This window comes from Zosterops lateralis (genome assembly GCF_965231275.1).
Source record: "Zosterops lateralis genome assembly, chromosome: 1".
Lineage (NCBI taxonomy): Eukaryota > Metazoa > Chordata > Aves > Passeriformes > Zosteropidae > Zosterops > Zosterops lateralis.
Window position 1 is genome coordinate 36,290,794 of NC_139762.1, and position 23,056 is coordinate 36,313,849.

Sequence of the window (23,056 nt, forward strand, 5' to 3'; positions counted from 1 at the left end):
TGGAGTCCAGGGCATCCCTCTGGGTGCCCTGGGAAGTCACAGACCTCGGTAGAGGGTCTGGGACCCAAGAAAGGGGGTCTGGGGTCTGTGCAGGGGGGTTTGCCGGGCACAGAGCCCAGGAAGACACAGTCTTTGATTTTGGTCCATGAGAAAAACATCCAACAGAGAGAAGAATTGCAAGTCATAAAGGTGTGACAGAGAGTAGTGTAGTTATCACTGTGCAGAAGATTTTGTAGTTATGGATTTTTAGAATGTAGATGCAAAGGGACAAGATGGAGATTTTAGGGTGGTGCCCTGGGTTCTTCTTCTTCTCCCTTGGCATCCATCTTCTGCAGTGACATGGGCACAAAGTAGTTTCAGTGGATTGGATCAAAGTAGACATGACCCTGTTAGTATAGGTGATAGACATTGGCATAGAATTGTAAACAATGAGTACGTAGTTATCTGTATAAGAGGTAGCGACCTCCCATCACAGGGGGAGGTCGCCTTGTGTCCGAGCTGCTGTGAACACCATGGCGGGACACAGGGGAAGGGGAGTCGCCTTGTGTCCGAGCTGCAGTGGACATCATGGCCGGACACAGGGGAAGGGGAGTCGCCTTGTGTCCGAGCTGCAGGGGACATCATGGCTGGACACAGGGGAAGGGGAGTCACCTCGTGTCCAGGCTGCTGTGAACACCATGGCCGGACACAGAGAATTGTAAGATAAGAACTAATAAACAACGCGAGAAACCCGAAAACCAAGACCTTGAGACTCCCTTCATTCTCGCGCAGAACACCGAGCACCGAGCTCAGCACAGAACACAGAGAAACAGAGTCAGACAGCAGACCTAAATCCTTCAGAGGTCAAGAGGGAAAATCACTCCCTTCGTGCCCACACGAACCACCAGCCAGCTTTGGAATCTCGGGTGAGGAAACAACCGACTAAACCCGAGACAACAAGACATGGAATGACTCAGCAGCCTGCGAGGTTTTCAGCCACAGCCATCTGTCTGTAGGGGCCTGCAGGGTTTTTAGTGCTATAATCCAGATTTATTAAGATCTTTTACCTCTAGTCCTTCAGAGTTACTGTGTCTGCCTCAGACACAAACCACGCTCCCTGCAATTCTACAGCCTTAGCAAGAAACATGCAGTGCAACAAATATCTCACCTCTACACTCTTCAAAACATTGACCAACATGCGAAAATGCCATCAGTCTAGTAAATTCACATCTATAGTAAAGGGCTTTTTAGAAAATGAAAATTTGTGCTCTTTTTCATGCATGAAAGAGCAGATATATGTCAGCCATGCACTGCTGCAGGCTGGCCATTTCAGAGGTATTTCGGCCAGCTGCAGAGAACTGAAGTGAGTAATAAATTTGGGTCTGGAATTAAACCCTTCCTTTGATTGCAGAGAATAGGCACAATGTCTGTTCCAGAAGCTTTGTTCTGCTCAACAAAGAAAAAAGGACTTTAGTTTGCAACTGCTCTTCCTTAAACTGTGCTTTTGAAATTTAACCAAAAGGTTAAACCTACATTTTTACCAAAATGCAGATTCCACTGAGCTCAATCTATGTGAGGTCATATTTTTTTTTTCAATAGTAGAATTTTAGTGTTAGGTAGGGCCACTAAAATTACAGGAAAGCACAAATGCAGTGGCACATCATGCACATCAGAAGACTGAAGGAAGTTACTTTGTAATTGCAATCCTGTTTTGAAACCTTGAGGGTGACATTAAAGACTTCATCCTAAATTGTGGCAAGTTTTAGAGACTGTCTTTAGCTCTGATTTTCCTTCCTACACAGTCTACATGCAGAGGTGTTCTCAGTCACACATAGTTCTGGACAGAATGCCTGAAAAGGAGGCAGCAGTGACTAAAAACACAGTGTGCCCACAGAAAGATAGTTCAACACTTACCACCTTGTTTTTCTAGGCTTTCCCTGCCAGAACAACAGGCTAAATGGTCATCAGCAAGAGAAAACACTTCAGAAAAATTGAAGTCCGAGTCTCCATTCCACCAGCCTTGACTTTTCACATAATTCCTTAGTTCAGGATGCTCAGCATCAATTTTTGTAGTTAATGAAAGCTGATTGCAAATGCATTTCACTCCCTCTAGAAAGTCACATATTAAAAAAGAGCATTAATACAGTTTTTCTTGGAGAAGCTGGAAGGAAAATGTCATATCAATTAGGAAACAAACCATTGGCCAGTATGTACATTAGGCATGACTGTGTAATTATATAATTACATGTACACAGAATTACCAATCACTGCAGGTTGCAGAGCTCAATCCTCTGTGCCCTACTGAGACACTGACACTTGTGATTAATAGCAGGATTTAGACAGAATGCCAGTCCACACCTAAATCCACACCTCACACGTTCTGACCACAAAGCAACAGGGGTTTCCAAATGCCAAAGGCTTAATCTTTTTTCCAAGGCATATTCCACAGACATGGGAAGGCTTGAGATCTGACTTGATTTCAAAATATATTTCAGCAGAGCTGTATTTCATGAACCTGCCTTGCCCTTCAAAATTAAGAATTTGGAAAATGTTTTGAAAATCTTAACAATTGCTTTAAGCTTCCCAGCTGAGAAGCAGTTTCACTGTAAGCTGCAAGATCAATTTAAATTAAAAAAAATTATCTTAACTTTTAAAACGGCATGAAGTAAAAAGAATGTGTAAGTAGCCTGCAAAGAGTACTAAACAGCTTTTTTAAGTTCCTTTTATCAAAAATACTGCAGTGCTTACAACCATATATCCACAGTATGGCAGTGGTTGCTGCAGATATTCCTCAGAGAGAATAAAGCAAATGTATTGGAAGCCAGAGAAAGAGCTGATAAAGTAAAACTATAAACTAAAATAAACACAGAATCTAGAATTTAGCACAAATAATTTCTTAGACAGAAGCAAATCCAGTAGTCGTGGAAGTTTTTAATACTGCCTTCCAAAAAATTAAGCTTGCTTTTGTAATGCCTCATGCATGCACTTTAAATAACGAGTAACAATTTAAGGAAATTCTACGCATCATTCTGCAAAAAAGTCCCCGTCATCCAATTCCGACTTACACTAGGGTCACTGACAGCTTATTCTGATTCACACTTTCAAAAAACACACTTTTCAGGCACTTTTCTTGACCTGAGTGATGAGGATATTTGTATTTGTGTCCAGCTGGGCAAGCCACTCTTAAAGAGCTCTTTAAATATTTTACATTTATTGCTCATGCAAAATTATATTTCATGAGTTTGATCCACCACAAAAAATAAAATTCATCAATCAAATAAATTTTTTCACTGAGATTTATGAACATTAATAGAAAGGATTTTGAAGTGTTTATTCTTAAAATATTGTCAGAGAGCTGCTTGATAAACACTCACTATAAGCTTTACAGTCCTGCAGCAGTAATATTAGAACTCTGAGGATAGTCAGGAAAAAATATGCCTTCACACTGGGGAATGACACATTTTCCCCATTTTAACAGCATTTGTGCATTCACTTGAAAGCTTAGGAGGCACATTTATGGTTGCAAAAAAGAACCCCTGAGCAAAGTATGAAATATAGAGTTCTTACATAGCCAGCAGCCTTTCCTCCTGCCAGGCTGCAGGAGATGGAAACTACTTATCTGCAGCTCACAGGGATCTCCTGAAGAGCAATGTGCTGGTAAAAACCAGAACAGAACTGCAGGATCATTTCTAAAAGCTGCAAGCAGCAGATGAGGGCAACAGCTTATTTGCTGAGAAGAAGGACATGAAGGTTATGTATTGCTGATGCAGCTAAAACTGCTAAATGAAACCCACTGTTCTTCAAATATCAGTCAGGCAGGTCAAGAGAAGAAGGCAGGCTGTCACTGCATAATCCCAGGAACCTCAGGAGTTGGCTGCTTTCCAGAACTAGGGTTTTATCAGGACAGCATTTTCAGTCTTCCCTCCTCTGTGTTTGGTATCTGTTTGTGCAGATAACCTGTAGGTATCCTTAAAATACAAGTTTTACTTGGGAAACACCACCTCTGTGAAGGTAACTCATTCCTGTTTGATGGCAGGGACTGACAGCAGGCCATCACACAACATTGCACAGCCTGGTGTTATTTCTTTGCTCCTTCCCATATCTATCTTCTACCTTATATTTAGGGAGAAAAGAGGAGAGAATTTAATGGATCTGTCATAGCTCAAGACATGGATGACAAAAGTCCTCTTGAATACTCTGAAATTCCACTTCATTCAAAGATGAGTACATTTTAAAAAGCTCTACTCTTATGAAAATAAAAATCCCTTCAAAGTCAAGATGACAATAAATTAAATACAGGCCTTAAACAATCATATAACATTAAGGCAGCCCATATATGCTGGAAAAGTTTTAAATAAATTCATCCACTAAGCCAGTGAATTCTAGAAGTTAGTTTGGCAGCTCTGTCTTCACACATACAGAAAAAGAAACCATTTACAAATTTAAAGAACAGAAAATTGTTGTTTTGCACTATCATTTAAACAACAGGGATATGAAGGGAGTATATCTATTTCAGTAAAGGAACCACCACCAGCAACCCATTCAATCTATCACCTGAAAAAAAAGCCCTTTTGTCAAAACTATCCATGCTATTCCTTTCTTCACAACATTTTAGATTTGTAAGTAATAATTTGGGCATTAACGCCATCAAAAAAAAAATCTGATATGTTCCAAACAGAAAATAAATCTTGGAAAATACACCTATCAAATATAAAAATTATGATTATTACATAGTTTATGCATAAAGGCAACAATCTCCATCTTCACAGAAAATGCTAAGTCACATCAGCCAATGCAAATCAACATGTAAGAAAAAAATCAGAGTAGTACAAATATAGAAAGCTAAAACTGGTGATTTAATCAAACACTTGCATTCATTAGCCACTTATTAAAACTTACTGAATTTAAGACTAATTCTTCCAAGAGAACTCTTTACAGCTACTTTTAATAAGATTTGCTGTGAATTTGAAACTAACCTGTGATTTTTTCAGCTGCCCAATACTTTCCAGAAGTCTCTAATATCCAGGCTTCATTTCTGTCCACAATCAAAAATGCACTTTGGAAAGTATGGCATGAATTCCCATCTTCATAATAATTTCCCCCTTGTCCATGCTCTTCCAACAGAGCAACTATTACATCCAATGCTTCTTTAGCTGTTGCACCTCTTTCTAGGCCAAGTCTACAAGAAAAGGGTAAAACAGAGATTCAGAGAGGAAAAAAACAGTGAAATCTCCTTAAGTTATTACTTTTAAACCACAGCATTCATCTGGGTTTAAAATATTGAAGTGTCTGGTATGCCTTGTGTAAGAGTTCTTGCTTTAATCAGTTACTAGAACTACAGGATGAGATATTGAATTATTTGTTTCTAGTCTTGATTTTCTATGCTGGTTCTTTACTCTCAAGCCTATCATAGCTGGCTTTTAGTTTTTTAAAAAAAGTCCAGTTACCAACCAATGATCTCAGCTGCACTGTAAACATGCAATGCTCTATTTATTTCCTCCTCAGGCAGAATACATTTGAAGGACAACTTGCAAGTATTTTTTTTAAGTGACAGCTCTACCAAGTTTACTTTTCTGTACAAGGGTGGGAAATTGTAAATTAATATTACCAGCTATCGAAAAAGAGAAGAATTATTCAATATTATAACCTCTCTACAACCTCTCTTTCCCTATGCTCTGGAAACTAGGCAATGGAAACTAGGTGTTATCCTTGCATGCATTCTACATGCTGTAAAGACAAGCATTTGTGCAGTCAAACTTCAGAGTTCCTGCAGAGGCTTCCCCAAAAAACTATCTGAATACCAGATACAGCTTTTGTCAGAAGTAACAGCAACTGTATGTCTGAAAGAACAGAATCTTAAAAGAAAGTTCAAGCAAAGTAAGGATATTTTATGGAAAAGTAAACTCAGGTGTGGTAATAAATCTTACAAAGGCATTTCTAGAATGATTGTATCCTGCCTTGAATAAATGGCATTAAATAATCTCTTGATCTAATTTACAGCTCTAATTGAATCAACAACAAAAGCAGTAACCAGAAGTTGAAATCAGACCTGCAAATGATTTCACTGGTCACAAAATCCAATTACTGGTAATGAGGAAATGCAGTATTTCATACAACAGCATATTCATGCCTCCATCCTTTGGGAGAGTTACCTGGGCCAGTTCAAAATTTCTCTCTGTTGTCTTAATATTTTCCTCTGCGTTTGTCTTTCTCTAACCGTTCTACGGACAAAATAATTTTGAGTGATGGACAGCTCCAAGGAAATCACTTTTTTAGATATAAGTACTATCTATGCTAGCTCTTTTCAGTTCTCTTGAAATCACATGATAAGAAGACACCACTCTGTTTCTTTCCTAAAAACTACAGTAGACAAATCATGTCCTGATAATTTGAATACAGATTTGTTGATGTCAGTACTTCTCAACCTGATGTCTGCACTGGCTCTGCTTTGTTAAATACTTGGCTACCATTAGCCTTGTTTTAGGCTGAATTATTGAAAGCAGTGTTTTCATCTCTCTCAGCAGCATCTATTTATCACTTACTGACAAAGAAGAGCCAACTAGACTTTTAAGACTTAACTTAAAGTGACAGTTCCTCCCCCATCATCTTCTTACTTTGCATTTATGGGATCTTTCCCTGTTGTCTTTTCTTGTTAGCTGAAACTTGTTTTGTACTGATGACTCCATTTAAGTCCCTCTGCATTTATGTTTTTCCTTCATTCTTTTCATCACTGGTGCAATTGCTTTTTCAGACCAATATAGCTATGTCAGTCTTTGCACATTCCACAGACATAACTTAAATGCCAGCCCAAAAGCATGTTATATTTACTCCCTAAGAGCAATCCCTGCCACAGGTAAGTGAATGGACTGAAAACTGCCCTTGGTGACCACCCAGTCCCTAGATTCAGAGATAATCTGCTGCTTTCTCCCCAGTTAAGGATCAAAACCATCAGGTTATAATTAGATCAAAACCTGCCAAGAGACATAACATCCTACTAAAACTTTAATAATGTCTCCCCGAAATTTTCTATTTGAGATGGTTACAGTCTAGCCTTTGCTGTCAAAACCTCAGTAGGGATTCAAGCTGAAGAAGTATCATTTAGGTACTATTTTTTATAAATGGTTCCAATGTTACATTTATTTCCATTAAGTAAAGGTCTAGGCTCTACTTTTGCTTGGCTGCTCCTATCTTTCAGTCACAAGAGACAGCAAAAAAAAAAAAAACCCAAAACACCAAATGCCCCCACCTCAACCACTCCCCCCCCCAAAAAAAAAAGACCAGACTAAACCAAACCAAAAAATAACAACCACCCCCACTCCCCCAAAAAAATCCCAAACAAAACAAATGAAAAAACCAAACACAAAACACCAAAAAAACCCCACCATCCTACACAATAACCACATAACTCATTTCCACAAAATTAAGTCTTGTCAATTATCTCAGCATCAGGCAACCACAGCATAATCCTCCCACTAACACACTTCAGAGTACCCTTCAAGGTGAGCTGGAAGAACAGTTAGAAGCAATTTCAACTCCAGATGAGAGCTTGAATGAGTTATTAATGAAATTTCAGTAATTTAGTACAATCCACTGCCTAAGTACCTCAAATATGCTGTCATATTGTCAAAACAATATTATCTTAAGCTTTTCAACTTCACCTATCAATTACATAATGCAGGCTTTCCAAATTAACTAACATACTTGATGACATTCTACTTTATTCAGTTTTGAGGTCTCTAAGGAAAGAAATTGGTAAACAAATTAATACCATTTTAAAGAGCATTCTTGACTCCCTGCCAAGATTGGCATCTCTGTGTGGCTCTGAAAAAATTATTGCACCTGTGATGAAAAGAACAAATAAATAATACAAACACATAGGAATTAAAATGAAGACAAAAATGCAAAAATAAGGATGCAATTTCCAGGTTTCTCCATATTTCTCTTTTGTATCATAATGCTGTCCTAACCTATCAGCAAAACAGTACATGAACTCTTCAGAAGAATATGCTTCCCCAAGTGAACAGGTGCTTTATAGTTTCAACTGTGCATCAAAAAGCCCCAAAACTGCAGGCAGCTAGGAAGAATACCTGAAGAAAATCCTAATAAGCTAACAAATGCAGCAATACTGGTATGGCTTTCAAAAATCAGCTTTTGAATAAATCCCTAGGGAAAAAACAAAAGTTTCCTTAGGAATTTGTGCTGGAGCATATTTTCTCTCGGTTTTCCTGTATGTTGTGACTAGATCCATGTTCTCCATTTAGATTAACTGGGATGGTGACCAGCCTGCATGGAATAGGACCAACTTCTAACCCTGAAATCCATCATGCAAACTTTATTAGTTTCTTAAGAATCATTCAAATGTTCTTACATGCTGTGATACTCCACCAAAGAGGCAGAGCTGGTGCCAGCTGCTTCACTGCAGCTTATGGAGATTAATTTTGTATTTATGGGTCTCTATTCTATGAGGTGACATGAAATAGACACAACTTAATTCAACTGGCCAAGTCTTCACAGTAAGAGAAAGAACCATGTAGGCTGGAACAAGCAGCAGATGGTAACAACACATCTCTGACTCTCTTTGCCTGAAACACCCTCTCTCTGCATCAGAGCTACAATTTCTTCTGCAGGTAAGAAGGGAGAGAGGGAGGGTAGCATCTACAGGTGATTATTACTTGTAGTTTATGGCCATCACTTCTTACATTGGTGTGTCCTGATTTGCTAGAGTGGGTAAATCTAGAGCTGTTGGATAACACATATATTTGAATGTTAAACAGTCCTTTGAGACTGCAATGGCTGAGTAAGAAATAAGTAGAACTCGTCATTTAAACCAATGGTTTGTAAAGTTTTAAAAGGACTGTAATAGGATGGAAAAAAATAGAAGTGGAGCTTAGAAAGTCATCTAAGTCATTTTCTTCACAAAAGGTTGTCCTATGCTTTCTTAAACAACCCCTCACATCTACTCAGCCTCCCTTGATGCCATTAAATTTACTCGTTCTCTCAGGTACAGGTTCTTCACAGATTCCTTCAGTATATACGGGGCTTAGAGAAAATACCAAAGAGAAATATAACCCAAATTCCCTCATGATTTTCTCTTTGGTCAGATTCTATAGCTATGTGATCATGTTTCCAGTTTCCACTGCATTCTCTCCAACTGGCCCATATTCCTCTTGATTTATGGTACCTGGAAGCAGACACTGTATTTCTGCAGAGACATATTAGAGAACAGTTACAGTTTCAGGTAGCTATGCACCTAACAACAATTTCCTCTAACTCATACTTCCCAGCTTGCTCATGAGAATAACTTCTAAGGTTTTAACATCCTCTTAAAAGTTAAGGAATCTATTCCCTATCCTTTCGTCTATAAAATACGTTAACTCATTGCAGGAGTAAAGTAGAATGGTTTGATGTGATTTTTCTTGACTACCAATTATTACTGTGTATGCATTCATCAACTCCTTGATATTTGAGGTTTTTCCCCTTCAGGAACTGAGGTTAAGCTGCTTTACAACAACTCTTTCAAACTATATTAAGTATAGCCACAACATTTAACTTTTTCCAGTCAATCAAACCCTCTCCCATTTTTCACTAGTCCTCAAGAAAAATGAGAGTTCACCTGTAACTGATTCAGTCAGCTCATTAAGTATGCTAGGGCAAAGTCCAGTAGGACTATTTTGACTAACACTGATTTAATTAAATATGCAGCTATTGTCCTGTCCAGTCTTTAAATTGAGTCCATTTGCTTCATTTCTGGTTGTGATAAGTTCACACGTTCTCTCTTCTTTTATTTTCAGCTTGCATCCCCCACCCATATCTCCTTTAAATTCTCTTCGCTGCAAGACCAGCATGCAGGCTGAGGCTCACAGTGCAGCACAAGCCTTTTGGGCAGACAGCCGTCAATGAACAGACTCACAGGAGTTTGTGTGCCAGCATTTGAATAAGGGCAATGATTTGCATTGGAATGCATGGGCTGAAGGAAGGCATAGTAGTTTGTTTATGCCTACAGTTGGCTATAAGCCCAGAATAAGCTTTTTAGGTCAGAGTAGGCTGTTGCAAAGTGGGGGAGAATGAAGGCCACACCAGCAATCTGATATTACAAATTAGTTAGCAGTTCCTTACTAACAATGTAATCATATCTCTTACCCTGTCAGAATAGCCACTGCTGCACTGTAGGGTAGGTAGACAAGGTAGTTTGAGTGAATCCACAAGAGATTGGTACATTCTTGGTAGCTAAATTCAGATTGCAAGTGTTTCAAATTTTCACTCAGCTGTACTGGAGCCCTACCTAGCCTGCTTATACTGTTTTAAAATCTCCTTATGCCAACACCACAAAGCTGTTACCTGGTACCAGCATCATCTAAGGCCGATGATGAAAGGCTGGTCACAGCTCAGCAGGACACCCACCTGACAAGATCCATGCCAAGCAGGGCCTCAGACTCAGAAGCTGGCTCTCTGGTCACCACAGCTTCATTAGCCACACACACTCCGTGCTCGTTAGCTCCCATCTCGGCCCCCCAAAGCCAGGAGGGCCTGCTCAGCACCACGGCGTGAGTCCTGGGCACCTGCTCGATCTCGATATACGTGCACTGCAGGGACAGCAGGAAGGGAGAAAGTTAAACAATCACTTCATCTATTGCTGTGACTGAAGTAACACAAGACTTTGATGTACAAAAAGGACACATGTTATTTAAAAGGTTCATGTTTTGTGAATGAGCAAGGAATGTTTTTTAAACAACATTTAAGTGTCATGTTTGAACCTTCACATCCTTATATTGCATAAGCCTGGGAAAATACACGTGCTGATGCTTGCAGGCTTCCAAGAGACATGCAGGACCCAAATGCTAACATCAGTGGAAAGCAGGAGACAGACTGTACTGTTACATTAATAAATCACAGATCATACCTGTACATAGTAACAACACCAAACCATTCTACCACGTCCCCTAAGTGCGACCTCCAGTACTTTAGTGTATACATAGTGTAACAATGGTAACTGGGACAAAATACATTAGAAGGCTTGCTTCTCTCCCTTGCCACCTCCCCTGCAGCTGCCCCCAACACAGAGACAAGTGATAGAAAGGCAGAAAAAAACAAGCCTTCAAAAGATTCAGTGGTGTAATAAATCACTTTGATAAACAGTCACAGAAAAAAAAACATGGGTATTGCTGTTGCTTAAACTGGTGATTCTACTATTTTAAATGGTCTACTTTAATTAGAGGTTGCAAATGTACTCTGACAAGCCAAAAATACAAAGGAAGGCTGCAGAGAAGTCATTGCAACTGCAAGGAAGAAAGCAATTATGTTACCTTTCAAATACATTTACTTGCCTTCAAAACAAGCACTGTTTTCCCAGACAGCACGCAAACCAAAGAAATGGACTTCACATTTTACTGTTGAGTTCACATCAAGTTTTTCATGGATCAAGCTGTGCAGAATTTGCTTCTGAGAAACCTCACTCTATTTATGAGGCATCTCTCAGGGTTCAGCATTCCTGTTGCAACATCTTCCTTACAGGAAGTAATCTGCTACAGAATTTTGAAGGACTATCTGATCAGGTGTATCCAAGTAAACAGGACCCTCAGGAATTGTGGACTAAAAGTTATTGCCTTGTTCACCAGGCTATGCCTCTATTAAAATCTAAAGGCAGTCCAAATTTATCAGAGCATCAAGAAGCTTTGTTTGTTTTTTTTTTTCCTAGACTTTCTTTCTACTTTTAAGGATTATACAGCATGATCATCTTCAGCCTCCAGTCCTGAGCAATGATTTTTACAGTAACAGTTCCTCTAGCATGCAATTAAAATGTGTAATAGATTATCTTTGGTCAGAAATGGTATTTTCAGAGTCCTTCACTTTGACCATGCAAGAGGGATATAAGAAATGAGCTTGGCACCTTCATTAGGGTATGTGTGCAAACAGGTCAAAACTAAACAAAATAAAAAACAAAACACCACAATGCAGAGGGGCAGTGAACTTTGTCAGTCTAAGGACAGGCTTAGGCAAGAAGATCCTGTCAGGGGTGAATACCTGTTATATTTGTTGGAGAACATCCCTAATATTTGACCAGACTGTTTGACCAAATTGCTTATACAGTAATACACTGTCATTTTGTAGACGCAAATTCCTCATCAATCAAGGTGCAACAACATTTGGCACTGGCCAGGAGCTAAGATCTAGCTAATCAAAACTCTTTATACAGTTCACCCTTTGCTTCATTGTGTAACCAAGCCATGCCATAACTGACATTTCTAATCAAAACTCCCCCTTCTCCTTTTGAGCTGTCAGCAAACAAATCTCATTTTTGACATTCTGCACAATTTCATTTCAGAGCTTCAGGTCAGTGCTGTTTGGACAAGCACCTGGATAAGCATGTGTGTGAACAGAGAATAATTGTATTTGCTGGATGTGCAGAGGGGGAGCTGGAGCAGCAAGGGAAGATTATATGTGAAGACAACACCAGAGCAGCTATCAGGCCCCAGGTCTGCAGCCTCAGCCCCACATGTCATAGGTAGTCAGCTGGCTGTAGCCATCCTGCAGAGCCATCCATGAACCTTCTCCATCCTACAGCAGAGAGCAAAAACCTAGACACATTGTGGAGGAGACTTCAGTACTCCATACACCCACACTTGCATAGCATTTTCTGGCTGAATAGCCCTATTATACAGGCTTGCTTACATTGACTCTTTGATTTTTTTAGAAGGAAAAATGATAACACTCTGAAAAGTGATAGTTAAGCTAAAAAAATGCTGAATGCCTTTCCTCTGCAAAACATATTTGCAAGGCTATCCTTGCTACCAATCGTTTATTACTTGGTGCCTCATTCCAAAATGCAAGCACTACCAAAGCTGCTATTCATTGCAAAGATCTTATTGTCAATGGTAGCAGTTGAGAAAAGGGAAAGAGGAAATTGTTTGTTCCTGCTTGATGAATCCAGAGCATTTTGAAGAAAATGTGGTTTTGTTTTGTAATGATGTAATCAGAGGCCAGAAAACATCCACAGGCAACACCACACACCTCAAAATACCACCTTTGATGTTGCTTCTTTATGTCCCCCAGCCCAAAAAGAAATGAACATGGAGCATATTTTCATGCTATATTCAGTTTCCATACAATAACTCAGGTACATAGACAATATTCAAGCCTTGCTTCATTTATATAAATTGTCTCAGAAGATCTAAATAACAGAAAACCATTTCAGTCTGACAGTCACTGATGGGTCTTATAAAACTACTATTGACTTGATTCTTATTCATTTGTCATGGTTACTGACACTGCTGAATAAGTCTTGATAGCATTTCACCTTCCCACTATAATTATTTACTCCAGTAAGTATAAAAGTAGGCACTCAATGGGATTGATGTATTAAGGCAGGAGCTTGGTTCATATTTATAATAGAAGTTACAAGCTTCTCAAAAAAGTAGGGTCCAGAGGTGACAGTAGATTATTATTTTTAAACATAAAGATTTCACTTCATAACTTCACCATCTCTCCCTTAAAATAGCATCAGAAAATTCTTTCACAAGAAACAAGAGGAACTGGGCTATCCACTTGTAGCTAAGACACATCAGTTGTAAAGGTAGGTCAGCTAGAGCCAGACATTGGATTTGCAGCACAGCAAACCACTGCTTCTTGTGCCACTGAATCCAGGACATATCCTTACAACAGCTAAAGCCCAAAAGGAAATAGTGGGGGAAAGCCAACACCATCCACCAAAAAAAACCTCATTGGCCACTAAATCTCCAGGAAAAGGAGCTTGGATGATGACAGGATTTCAAAGGCAGGCAAAAATTCCAACATCTCTGTCCCCTCTCCTGCACCCCACAGACCTGGCAAATCCCTCCAGCACAACAGCAGAGCAGCCTGTTCGACTGAGCACTGTGCCAAACTAGGCAATGACAAATAAAACAGATATCAGGTACTCTCTGTGATTCTGCTTGCCACTAACCGTCTTCAAAATTCCTGAAATGTCCAGCCTCAGCTGGACTAACATTTTTCTTTGAGTACAAATGCTAAGAACAGAAGAATACTGACAAATTTGGTGGCAAAGGCTGAGTGTGAGTGGTGTCAGGCTCCATTGATTTTCTAGAATTCAAGCCCTGAAAGTGGCATAACTGGCATCTTGCCCTGTGACAGTAAATTCCCATTAGAAAATATAAAACTAAAGAAGAGAGACCTCACACACAGGAGATGAAGCCAGTAATTTTAAAGAGAATTGAGCAGGCTGGGAACTAATGATACTTTTATTTCACTTACAGTATCAAGAAGAGAATCTTATCAAAGGAGTTCTAAGAATAGCACAAGGCACAAATGTATCTACCAGCCTAGCTAGGGCATGCAGATAAGTTGGAGGTATTCCAAAACCAGACACGACAGTCCTAAGCACAAGAGATTTCTTCTTTCATTAATGAAAAGAAACTATTGTGCAGTTTCTACTGTACTGAGGCTGCAGAAGCCCAATTCCTAGCACTGTCAGTCAGGTCATTATGAAATATCAATGAAATCACATAGGCTTCTGCCCTGGATAACAAAGGCAATAGTCAGGGAATGCCTTAGAAAAAAAATGATCTTTGAAAAGGGACATTAAGATTCCAGATTACAAAAGCAATCCCACCCCAACTCCCTTCTCTGCCATCAGATCCAGGTTGAACTTGGCATTAACTCTTTGCTCCACTACTTCAAGCACTGCCATACCAGAGCACATGTCTGAAAATAGGTAAAATATCTGTATGATTGCAGCAACTCAGTAAGTTGCACTATGGCTGTTTTTTTAATCCCTTCTAAAAGAGGGATGCAAAAACCATGCTGAGCCAGTCTCACAGCCTGCTGCCTCCCTGGCTATCAAGACAGTGAGACTGACAGCCTGTCTATACCTGTTTCTAATCAAACAGGTATAGACAGGTGATTCCACAGGTGACATGGGCTGCCTGGCCTTTCCCACCATGGTGAAGTGGAAATCTGGAAAACTAGAACACAGTTGTTTAAGGAAGCCTCTCAGATGATCTAAAGCAGATGTGCCTAGCAATGAGCTTTACAGACAATTCTGCTGCTGCTCATTTACAGAAACAAATTTAGTAGAGGTCAAAGAAGTGGGAATAACCACTCCTTGGAAAGAGAAACAAGCAAGCACTAGTACACAAAAGAGGTGGTTAGCCAATGCTATTACCACTGTTGCTTGCACAGTAAGCAGAGCTAATAGACTGGAAGACATCTGGATGACTTTACCACACACATCAAACATGGCCATGACATCTCCTACAGCAGCAAAACTTGTGGCACAGTGAAGGGGACAGCCATACACCAGGATAAATCCAGCCTGGGTGCCTCTCAAGCAGTCAGCCCCAATTCTAGTGGTCACATTGTCAAACCAGAACAGTGAGCAGAAGTCTTTCCAGCAGCAGAATGAACCCTCACTTACTTAGTGAACCCTCACTTACCCAGCTCTTAGAAACACACACTGTGCCACTACTTGTATCCTCACATTCTAGACAATTATAAAAGTATTTACTAAATGTACAAATAGAGGAAAAAGACGTTTTCTGCCACAGTAGTCTCTTTCTTCTTCATATAAAAAACAGAAGAATTTTTTTCTCTTTTTATGAAGACCCTGGTGCACTTTACATATGCTTTGTAATTGCATATTGTTCCCATCTGTTTGTATGCCTTGCAACCACTAACTATAAAATCTGAATCTTATCTCTAGCAGTGTGTAAGGATGAAAAAAAAAAAAAAAATTAGAGAAGCTAGAAAAAGCCAAACAGTTCTCCTGACAAAAATCAAAACTATCTGCACCCTCTGACTGATTCTAACCTGTTCTATCAAGCCACCAAGGAGGCTCAGTATGTGAGCCACTGTATGGAAAAGTGCTCCTCAAAATGAAATTTATTTATCTTTAAACAAATCAAATCAAACACCACAGTGTGCAGCAAGGCACCCAAGGCTGAGAACACTCTCTGGAGATACTATATGTCAGAGTAGATTTAGCAGCCAAGAATTTACCTCTTGTTTTTCAAGATACAAATTTAGCAGTCTCCCAGGTGATAAGCTAAAGTAAAAACTGAAATGTGGATGAAGCTTATTAATTTAATATTTTAAAACAGTAAGAAATAGCCTTCAAAGAAGCCACAAAGCCAATCATATAGATAGTCTTGGAACTCTTGGATATCCTAGGCATTTAAAAGACTTGCTCATTCATATGTTTTGACATAATTAAATGGTTTGGGTTAAGAGGGAAGAGGTGGCAGTTTTTTGCCCCACACAATTCTAATACTCTCTCTTCCTCTTCCTGTGTGCTACAATAAAAAAAGGAAAATTAAAAATATTAAGAACAAAAAAGAATAGTTCAATCTAACCAGTTTTGCTTTGGTAGCAGAAGAGAACAAATAAACAGCACTTCCACAGTAAAAACAGGCTTTGAGAGGGCAGAAACATCCAAAAGGTTGTGGCTTCTACCTCTGAACTGCTGCCGGGTTGTGCACTGTGCTTCAAAGCCAAGTCAAACACATTAGTTTAAAGGCCAGTGGCCTGCAATGGAGCAGAAGAGAGAAAACATTCACATTAGCCAAGCAATAGACTGCTGAAGGCAGCAACCAGTTTCTTTTCTTAGCTGCTGTCTGCCTGCACAGTGCCTCTCCTTCATTCTGTGTGCAAAGGCTCAGGCTGAGCTCCAGCAAGGTGGCTTGGGCAAAGCCATCTGTCTGTCTGTGCAGGAGCTCTGCTGTGACCTGCCAGCACCTGGAGAGGCAAGAATGCAGCTTCCTAAACCACCTCTGCACTGCAAGCCTTCAAACTGCAACCTCAGTGATGTACAGAGAGCAAGCGAAACGCACCATCATAGGCACAAACACTACCATGTTTCATCAAGGTACTGCCAGGCACCACTTTCCCGTGGAAGTGTCATTGGGGGTGCCCAGGTTTCCATCCACACCTGCAGCAATGTGACTCTGAGTTAACACAGCCAGTCTGACCTGGAGGCTTCCCAAAGAGCAAATTCTCAGTAAATCCTGCTGCTGATTGACTTCTGTCACCAGATTCTGAGCATCTTGCCCATGACACAGTGCAGATAACCAAACAGCTGGCAAAAAAGGGAGCCAAAGTACCTCAGCACTGAACTGCACCACTGGTGTGATGCCTGGTGATTATGTTACAAACACCAGGATTAAAATCACCAGGTGATACAAAGCCAATATTAATACAGTTAAAATCTTCTTTCCAAGTTTTATACTGTCTTGCAGGCAGGGACCCATCAGTAACCTTTAGGTGAGTTTTTATGTCTGCAGTCCTTAGACCAATGTACAGAAAAAATTTTGCTGCTTCTCTGAAAACTCAGAGCAAGGGGAGGTAGAATTATAACCATTAAGAAAAAAAAAACCAAACAACCCAAAATTAAAAAAAACCAACCAAACAAACAAAAACCAAACAAACAAACAAATAAAACAGAGAAAACAAAATAATAACTAAGGCATAACTATGACATGATGTTTTAGAGAACAAAAAAAATTCCTTCTACCCCACAGAGGGCTGGCTTTTAGCCCAGATCTGTATTTAATACCAACATACTAGAAAAATTTTGCATATTCCACAGTTTTATAGACTTCTTTGCTAGTCTACCTTTCCTACTTTCCTCTTTCCATTACTCCATAAGAAGTAGCATGATGGTAAGATAAAAGAGTTTTTACAGCTCTATAGTGAAGCAAGAAACTACAACTATTTTGAAATCATGAATATAAGGTCAAGTCAGAGTAAAGGAAGGTGGGTCTAAAAAAAAAAAAATCCACATGGGAAATTCATCCACAAAAAAATCATTCAGCCAAGACTTTTTCAGGAGAAGGAAAACCACAGCAAGCAGCAGGTTGATAGAGAGTAAAAGAAATGCAGTGAGTAAAAGCTACCTTAAAAATAAGACAGAGGGGCTTGATTTTAAAAAGCATATGACAAGAATTCTCCCTAACATGTGACAAATTCTGAAAATCCACATCTGGGAAAAAAAAAGATCACACTTACTTTTAGTAGAGGAATTCAAAAAATGACCTTATTTATGCTTAGGGGAGCAATACTTTGCCTGCACACACAAATTCACTAGGCTGATCATTATAACAAGGAAGAGAGCTGATCAGCATCTGCCCCTGCAGAATTGCAGTGCAAGGGAAGAACAAACTTTTGAGAAAGTTGTCACACACACACACAGAAGGGACCTTTAATGAAAAGCCCCATTGTTCAGGGTCTTGGGAACCTGCTGACATGGAGGGAAGGAATTATGTTGATGAGCTAGCTGCAGGGTTACTTGTCTGGTAGATTGAGCCACAGAGATCAGGCTGAAAATGACTTGCAGCATTCACTGAGTTCCCCTGAGGCCCTGCCAGAACTAACTGATAGCTGTACAGCACAGCCCACCCCATTCCTTTATGGCAACAATCCCACTGAATTACTGTGCCACTTTTGGTTACACTGTGCATTATCACAGTTGCAAACAGGAGCAACACAGAACAGAAATAGGAAATAAATAGGATACGAACTCCCTAACAGAGTTCCGTAGAACAACCTATGTCATTACCACCTCTTAACAGAAATTCAGAACATGAGTGACAGCCACAAACAAGTAATCACAATTTGACACAAACTGAACCACATTATGTGCAAAAAATAGAACATAATGAAAACCAAGTCCACTATCATTGTCCAGGGAAGGTAAAGAAACCAAAGTAAATACACAATATGGAATAGAGAGAAAAGCTGCTCATTTGGAAAAAAGAAACCCAAAACATTAGGATGAATGAGAAGAAAAAAATCTAGTCAGAGGCACAAAGGATTACTGTGTGATTATCGTGTGAAATTGATCAGCCACATTTTTCCATTTGTAAATATCATACATTTAGTTTCTCAGAGCTGTTTAGTTAGTTTTACAAAGTGCAAGTGAAGGAATACTGTAGTAAAAAAGAAAATCTACACAAACAATAACTGAAGCATTGGCAGCTTTCACGGGTTTTAGAGAACAAACTATTGACTCTGTGTATGTCAAAGCTACATATAGAAGCTTTGACACTCCACTCCCCCATCAGTTAATTACCTCTGACAAGTTTGCTTGGAAGGTAGATAGTGTTGCATGCCTGCTACTTAACAAGGCCAAGCAGCTGAATTCAAGCCTTTCCTTAAAGCTTGTCTTGACTTTGAGGTACCAAAGTACCTATACACTACCAGATAGTCCTTAGACCTAGCAAAACAATTAAAACCAGCTTACTCTACTCAAAATATGCATGAGTTAAAAAAAAAAAAAACAAACCACACATTAACAATACTTATTGCTGAGTATTGAAGATGAAGATGCAGTGATAAGCAATTACTTGCACTACTCTCAGAGAAAATGATGATGTTTTTATCCTGTGCTAGGAGGAAACAGGAAGAATTTTGGCAAACATCTGGAGCCTGTATGTTGCTGTACACAACTTCGTAAACCTCAGGCTAGTTAATGAAGAATTAGGTAGTAGCATAGACCAGCAGAAGCCAAAGTATCCATTAATTAGGACTTAAGCCCCTACTTTAGAAAAAAAAAAAAAAAAGAAAAAGGCCCACTCCCGTCTCTCATCTAAAAAAGTGCATCTTTACCACACAGCAACAAACTTTTTAAATAAAGTAAACTTGATTTTAAAAATAATTTCAGAATTTAAGCAGAATATTTGCAGATCCTGGTTGGCAGACTAAATCTACAAACTGTGTTGTGCTATGAAAAGGAATTATCCTTCCCAGTTTTAAAAGGTCTGGCAAGAGCTGAGTGTATGACTGAATTCTAAAAAAAAAAAAGCATTAAACCGGTTAATTATGGTGTGAAAGAGGAAACATAATAGATTATATATGGGTTAATTATATGCTTCAGCAAATTATGACAATCTCATCACAGAGTAACATAGGGGGCAAAGAGACCAAAAGAATCAAGAACTCTTACAGTAAGTTCTTACAAATTATTCTTCATTAAGGATACAAACCAGAGAAGCTTTCCAAAGTTGTTCTTCTCCAATAACAGAACTTTTTTTTTTCATTTCCAGTTTATAAAGAGGTGTTTTAAAACAAACTGCTCTGAAGCTTTCTTCTTGTCTTATTGTCACACTTGCGTTACATATGCCAGCGCATGTCTACAAGGTGCTATAGCACTTAAAATGCACATAACTGCTCCTGGGGGAGGGGATTTCTTTATACCTAAAATTAAACCATTTAATAATGCATAAGTTGTACTAGATGTTGGCAGCAAAAATAATTAGGAGAATGTTAACTGTTAGAAAGAAGACCACCAAACCCTCCAAAATCTGGAATTCATCCCATTTGAAACGCAGAATTAAAACCGGCACTGGTCTTCGGATATCTTCTGGCTAAGTGACAACTAGATCCATAAAGAATCTGTTTGGATGAGGGATATCAGCCTGGTGCAGAACACCTCCTGTCCTCAGCCTTCTGCACAGCCACAGGGGCAGAAGGAAGTGAATGCAGGGAACCTCACAGATTCTGCTTTCCCAGCTGACAGTCAGAGCAAGAATCTGTGGACTCTAAAAGCTCCTGGCAATGCATCATCAGGCCCTGTCTCTTCTGATGAAATGACTGCCTGCACAGATCCTTGTCTTTCCTTCTGGTGCCTCAGTCTCTTCATTCTACCTTCATCTTACACTTCCCCCTCTTCTTGTCCTCCTGCTCATTTGTCCCTTTGCTTCACTCTTCCACATCTGCTTATCCTTTCATTTCTTCTGTCATTAAAACAAGCCCGCACTAACAGACTACAATTACAATAACCCCCAGCAGGGTCCCTTTCAACCTGCATCCATGCCATCAGTGTCCAGCTTCAGGACTCCACATCCAGCCTGGATTCAGAGAAAAACCACAGCACTAAAAATTGACCACGATGCAGGTGCTCAGCTGCAGAACATGCCAACAGAGCCAATGGCACATACAAGAGTTAAGTATGGCTTACAAAGCTTGGGTACTCTTATTCTCCTCCTTTCACATAACCTTATTAGAGCACAAGTTCCTCAAGTCCCAGATTGCTGGATACCTGTTTTCAACCTGTGTAGCATAGAGAGGCCCCATTACTGCCAAACAACAACCATGAATGAGAATAATTCATTTGGTGTGTGATGAACTCCAAAAATTGGCTTCTAGTTCCAGTCAGCCAGGATATTTTTCCCTTAAAAGGAAATCAGTCAGCTACATGGTGCGGGAATCTGAGATGTGAACAGTTTTGCTTGTCTGCCAGAAAAAGTAGAGAACATGGATTTTTCCCCAATTAAAAAAGTTACATTGTGAGTTTCATTTTCAGACTTTTAAAAAATCTTGTCTTTTTCTACTCAAGAGATTTGAGAGAAGTCAGCAATGACTCCATAATCTGATAAGAAAACAAGACAGTATTCATTTCTTCCAACAACAGTGATTTCTCACAGTTTGAATGCAACAATTCACCCTTACCTCAACTTTGCTTCCTGGCTCATGCTCTGCAGCAGCAAAGTAGACCACCTCCTGTACTTCATCCCTAGGCCGTGCAGAATTCTTTCCAAATACCACCAGTCCCTCTTTAGAACACGGGGGGAAGGCTACAAAACAATAACTTGGAGGAGCTGCAGCCATCCTAGAAAGGAAAGAAAGCATAAACAAACAAAACTAGTAGTTTTCTTTATTCATAACTGCAAACATTAGAGAATCAGTCAGTCTACTGGTGCTAACCATAGGTAAGAGGGAATGCATTCCCTGTCACTTGATTGCCCAACGATAAGGGAAGAAGAGGTCAGCTCAAAGGAAGCTTATCCGAATTTAATTTTAAAAATATAATAATTTTCATAATTTTTCATCCAAGCTTTGTGAAGGCATAAATAGGGAAAAAGGCAAGAAAACTGTGCCTTAATGAGTCTGCTTAGTCCCCACTGAAAGAAGACACTCTGCACTGGAGCTGCTCAGGAACATATGACCTAGATGTATTCTGCTGACTCAGACAAGTGCAGAGACACAGAATAACTTTAAATAATTTACTCCCTCTGCTCAGATGCACTTTAATATTTTTACAAAGCGAAGATAAAAACATGTTTGAGGGACTCCTGAGAGAGGACAATAGTATAACTGGAAACAGAACAAAGATACAGCACAATTACATCAAAAACTGTCAGTCAACATATCTACTCAGATGGGAGAGAGACTGAAGCACTAATTGCACTTTATTTTCTCTGTGGTTTATCTGCATTGCTGCTCTTACCTGAAGTTAATTGATTGCTGTTTATTTGTTTATGTAGGCTAATGTGAAATTTTTATAGGATAATACATTGTCATTGCAAACACTTAAAATTAAGAAAAAATATAAATTCTTTCAGGACTATTACACTACTGTAGCTGGTCCTGTGTACATTGCCATATCTGACATTTTTTTCAAGCATTTAGGAAAATTTCTGGCACATATGCTTACAAAAGAAGAATGTGGGATATTTATCGCTTGTTAAAAAAGCACTCAAGGCGTATGTCTGAGATTTCCTCATAGTTCTTATCACAGCAATAGAAACTCAGCCTCCAAATAAACAAACATTGTCTTCCACAATATCCTATCCACAAGTAAAAATACTTGCACACATTAGCACCCCTTAGAAACAGCAAGCACATGAGTTTCCCCCCCCCACCTCCAAATTCATCTCCAAGACAATGCTGGACATGGGGGAATGTGCAAAGCTGCTTTTTTACCATTACCTTGCACATGCTTCAAACCATTCAAATCTGGCTTTTTCTTTTTTTTTTCTTTTTTTTCTTTTTTTTTAAGCAATACCATTTAAGTATATACTCCTCACAGAATAGTAGATAATAAAACAGAGGAAGAATTCATTTTGTATAGACTGTAATCCATAAAATGCTAATTGTTTGCCTGTTGACTATGAACAGGTCACACAGATTTTCAAGCTTGCAAAAAAAGGTTAAGTAGATCCATGTTAGAAGTGCCCTCTACCAACACAATGTGAAGTAATGAATTGTCCAGGGAACTCACACAATCTTCCCATTTAGGTAAAATTATACTCATCCACTTGAGCTGAAAATGCATTAGGAAACAAACAAATTCCTTTTCATAAGCAGAGTT

General features: G+C 39.3%; 1 protein-coding gene across 1 annotated transcript in view; it reads right to left on the reverse strand.

The window, feature by feature from the left end:
• SCRN1 (secernin 1) overlaps positions 1 to 23,056 on the reverse strand; it is a 40,166-nt gene that overhangs the window by 7,378 nt on the left and 9,732 nt on the right. The window contains exons 2-5 of the mRNA XM_083866130.1: positions 21,415 to 21,574; positions 10,381 to 10,562; positions 4,956 to 5,158; positions 1,894 to 2,088 (exon numbers count right to left, since the gene is read on the reverse strand). Of these exons, the coding sequence (XP_083722256.1) occupies positions 1,894 to 2,088; positions 4,956 to 5,158; positions 10,381 to 10,562; positions 21,415 to 21,573 (739 nt within the window). The 5' untranslated portion in view covers position 21,574. The remainder of the gene's footprint in view (positions 1 to 1,893; positions 2,089 to 4,955; positions 5,159 to 10,380; positions 10,563 to 21,414; positions 21,575 to 23,056) is intronic.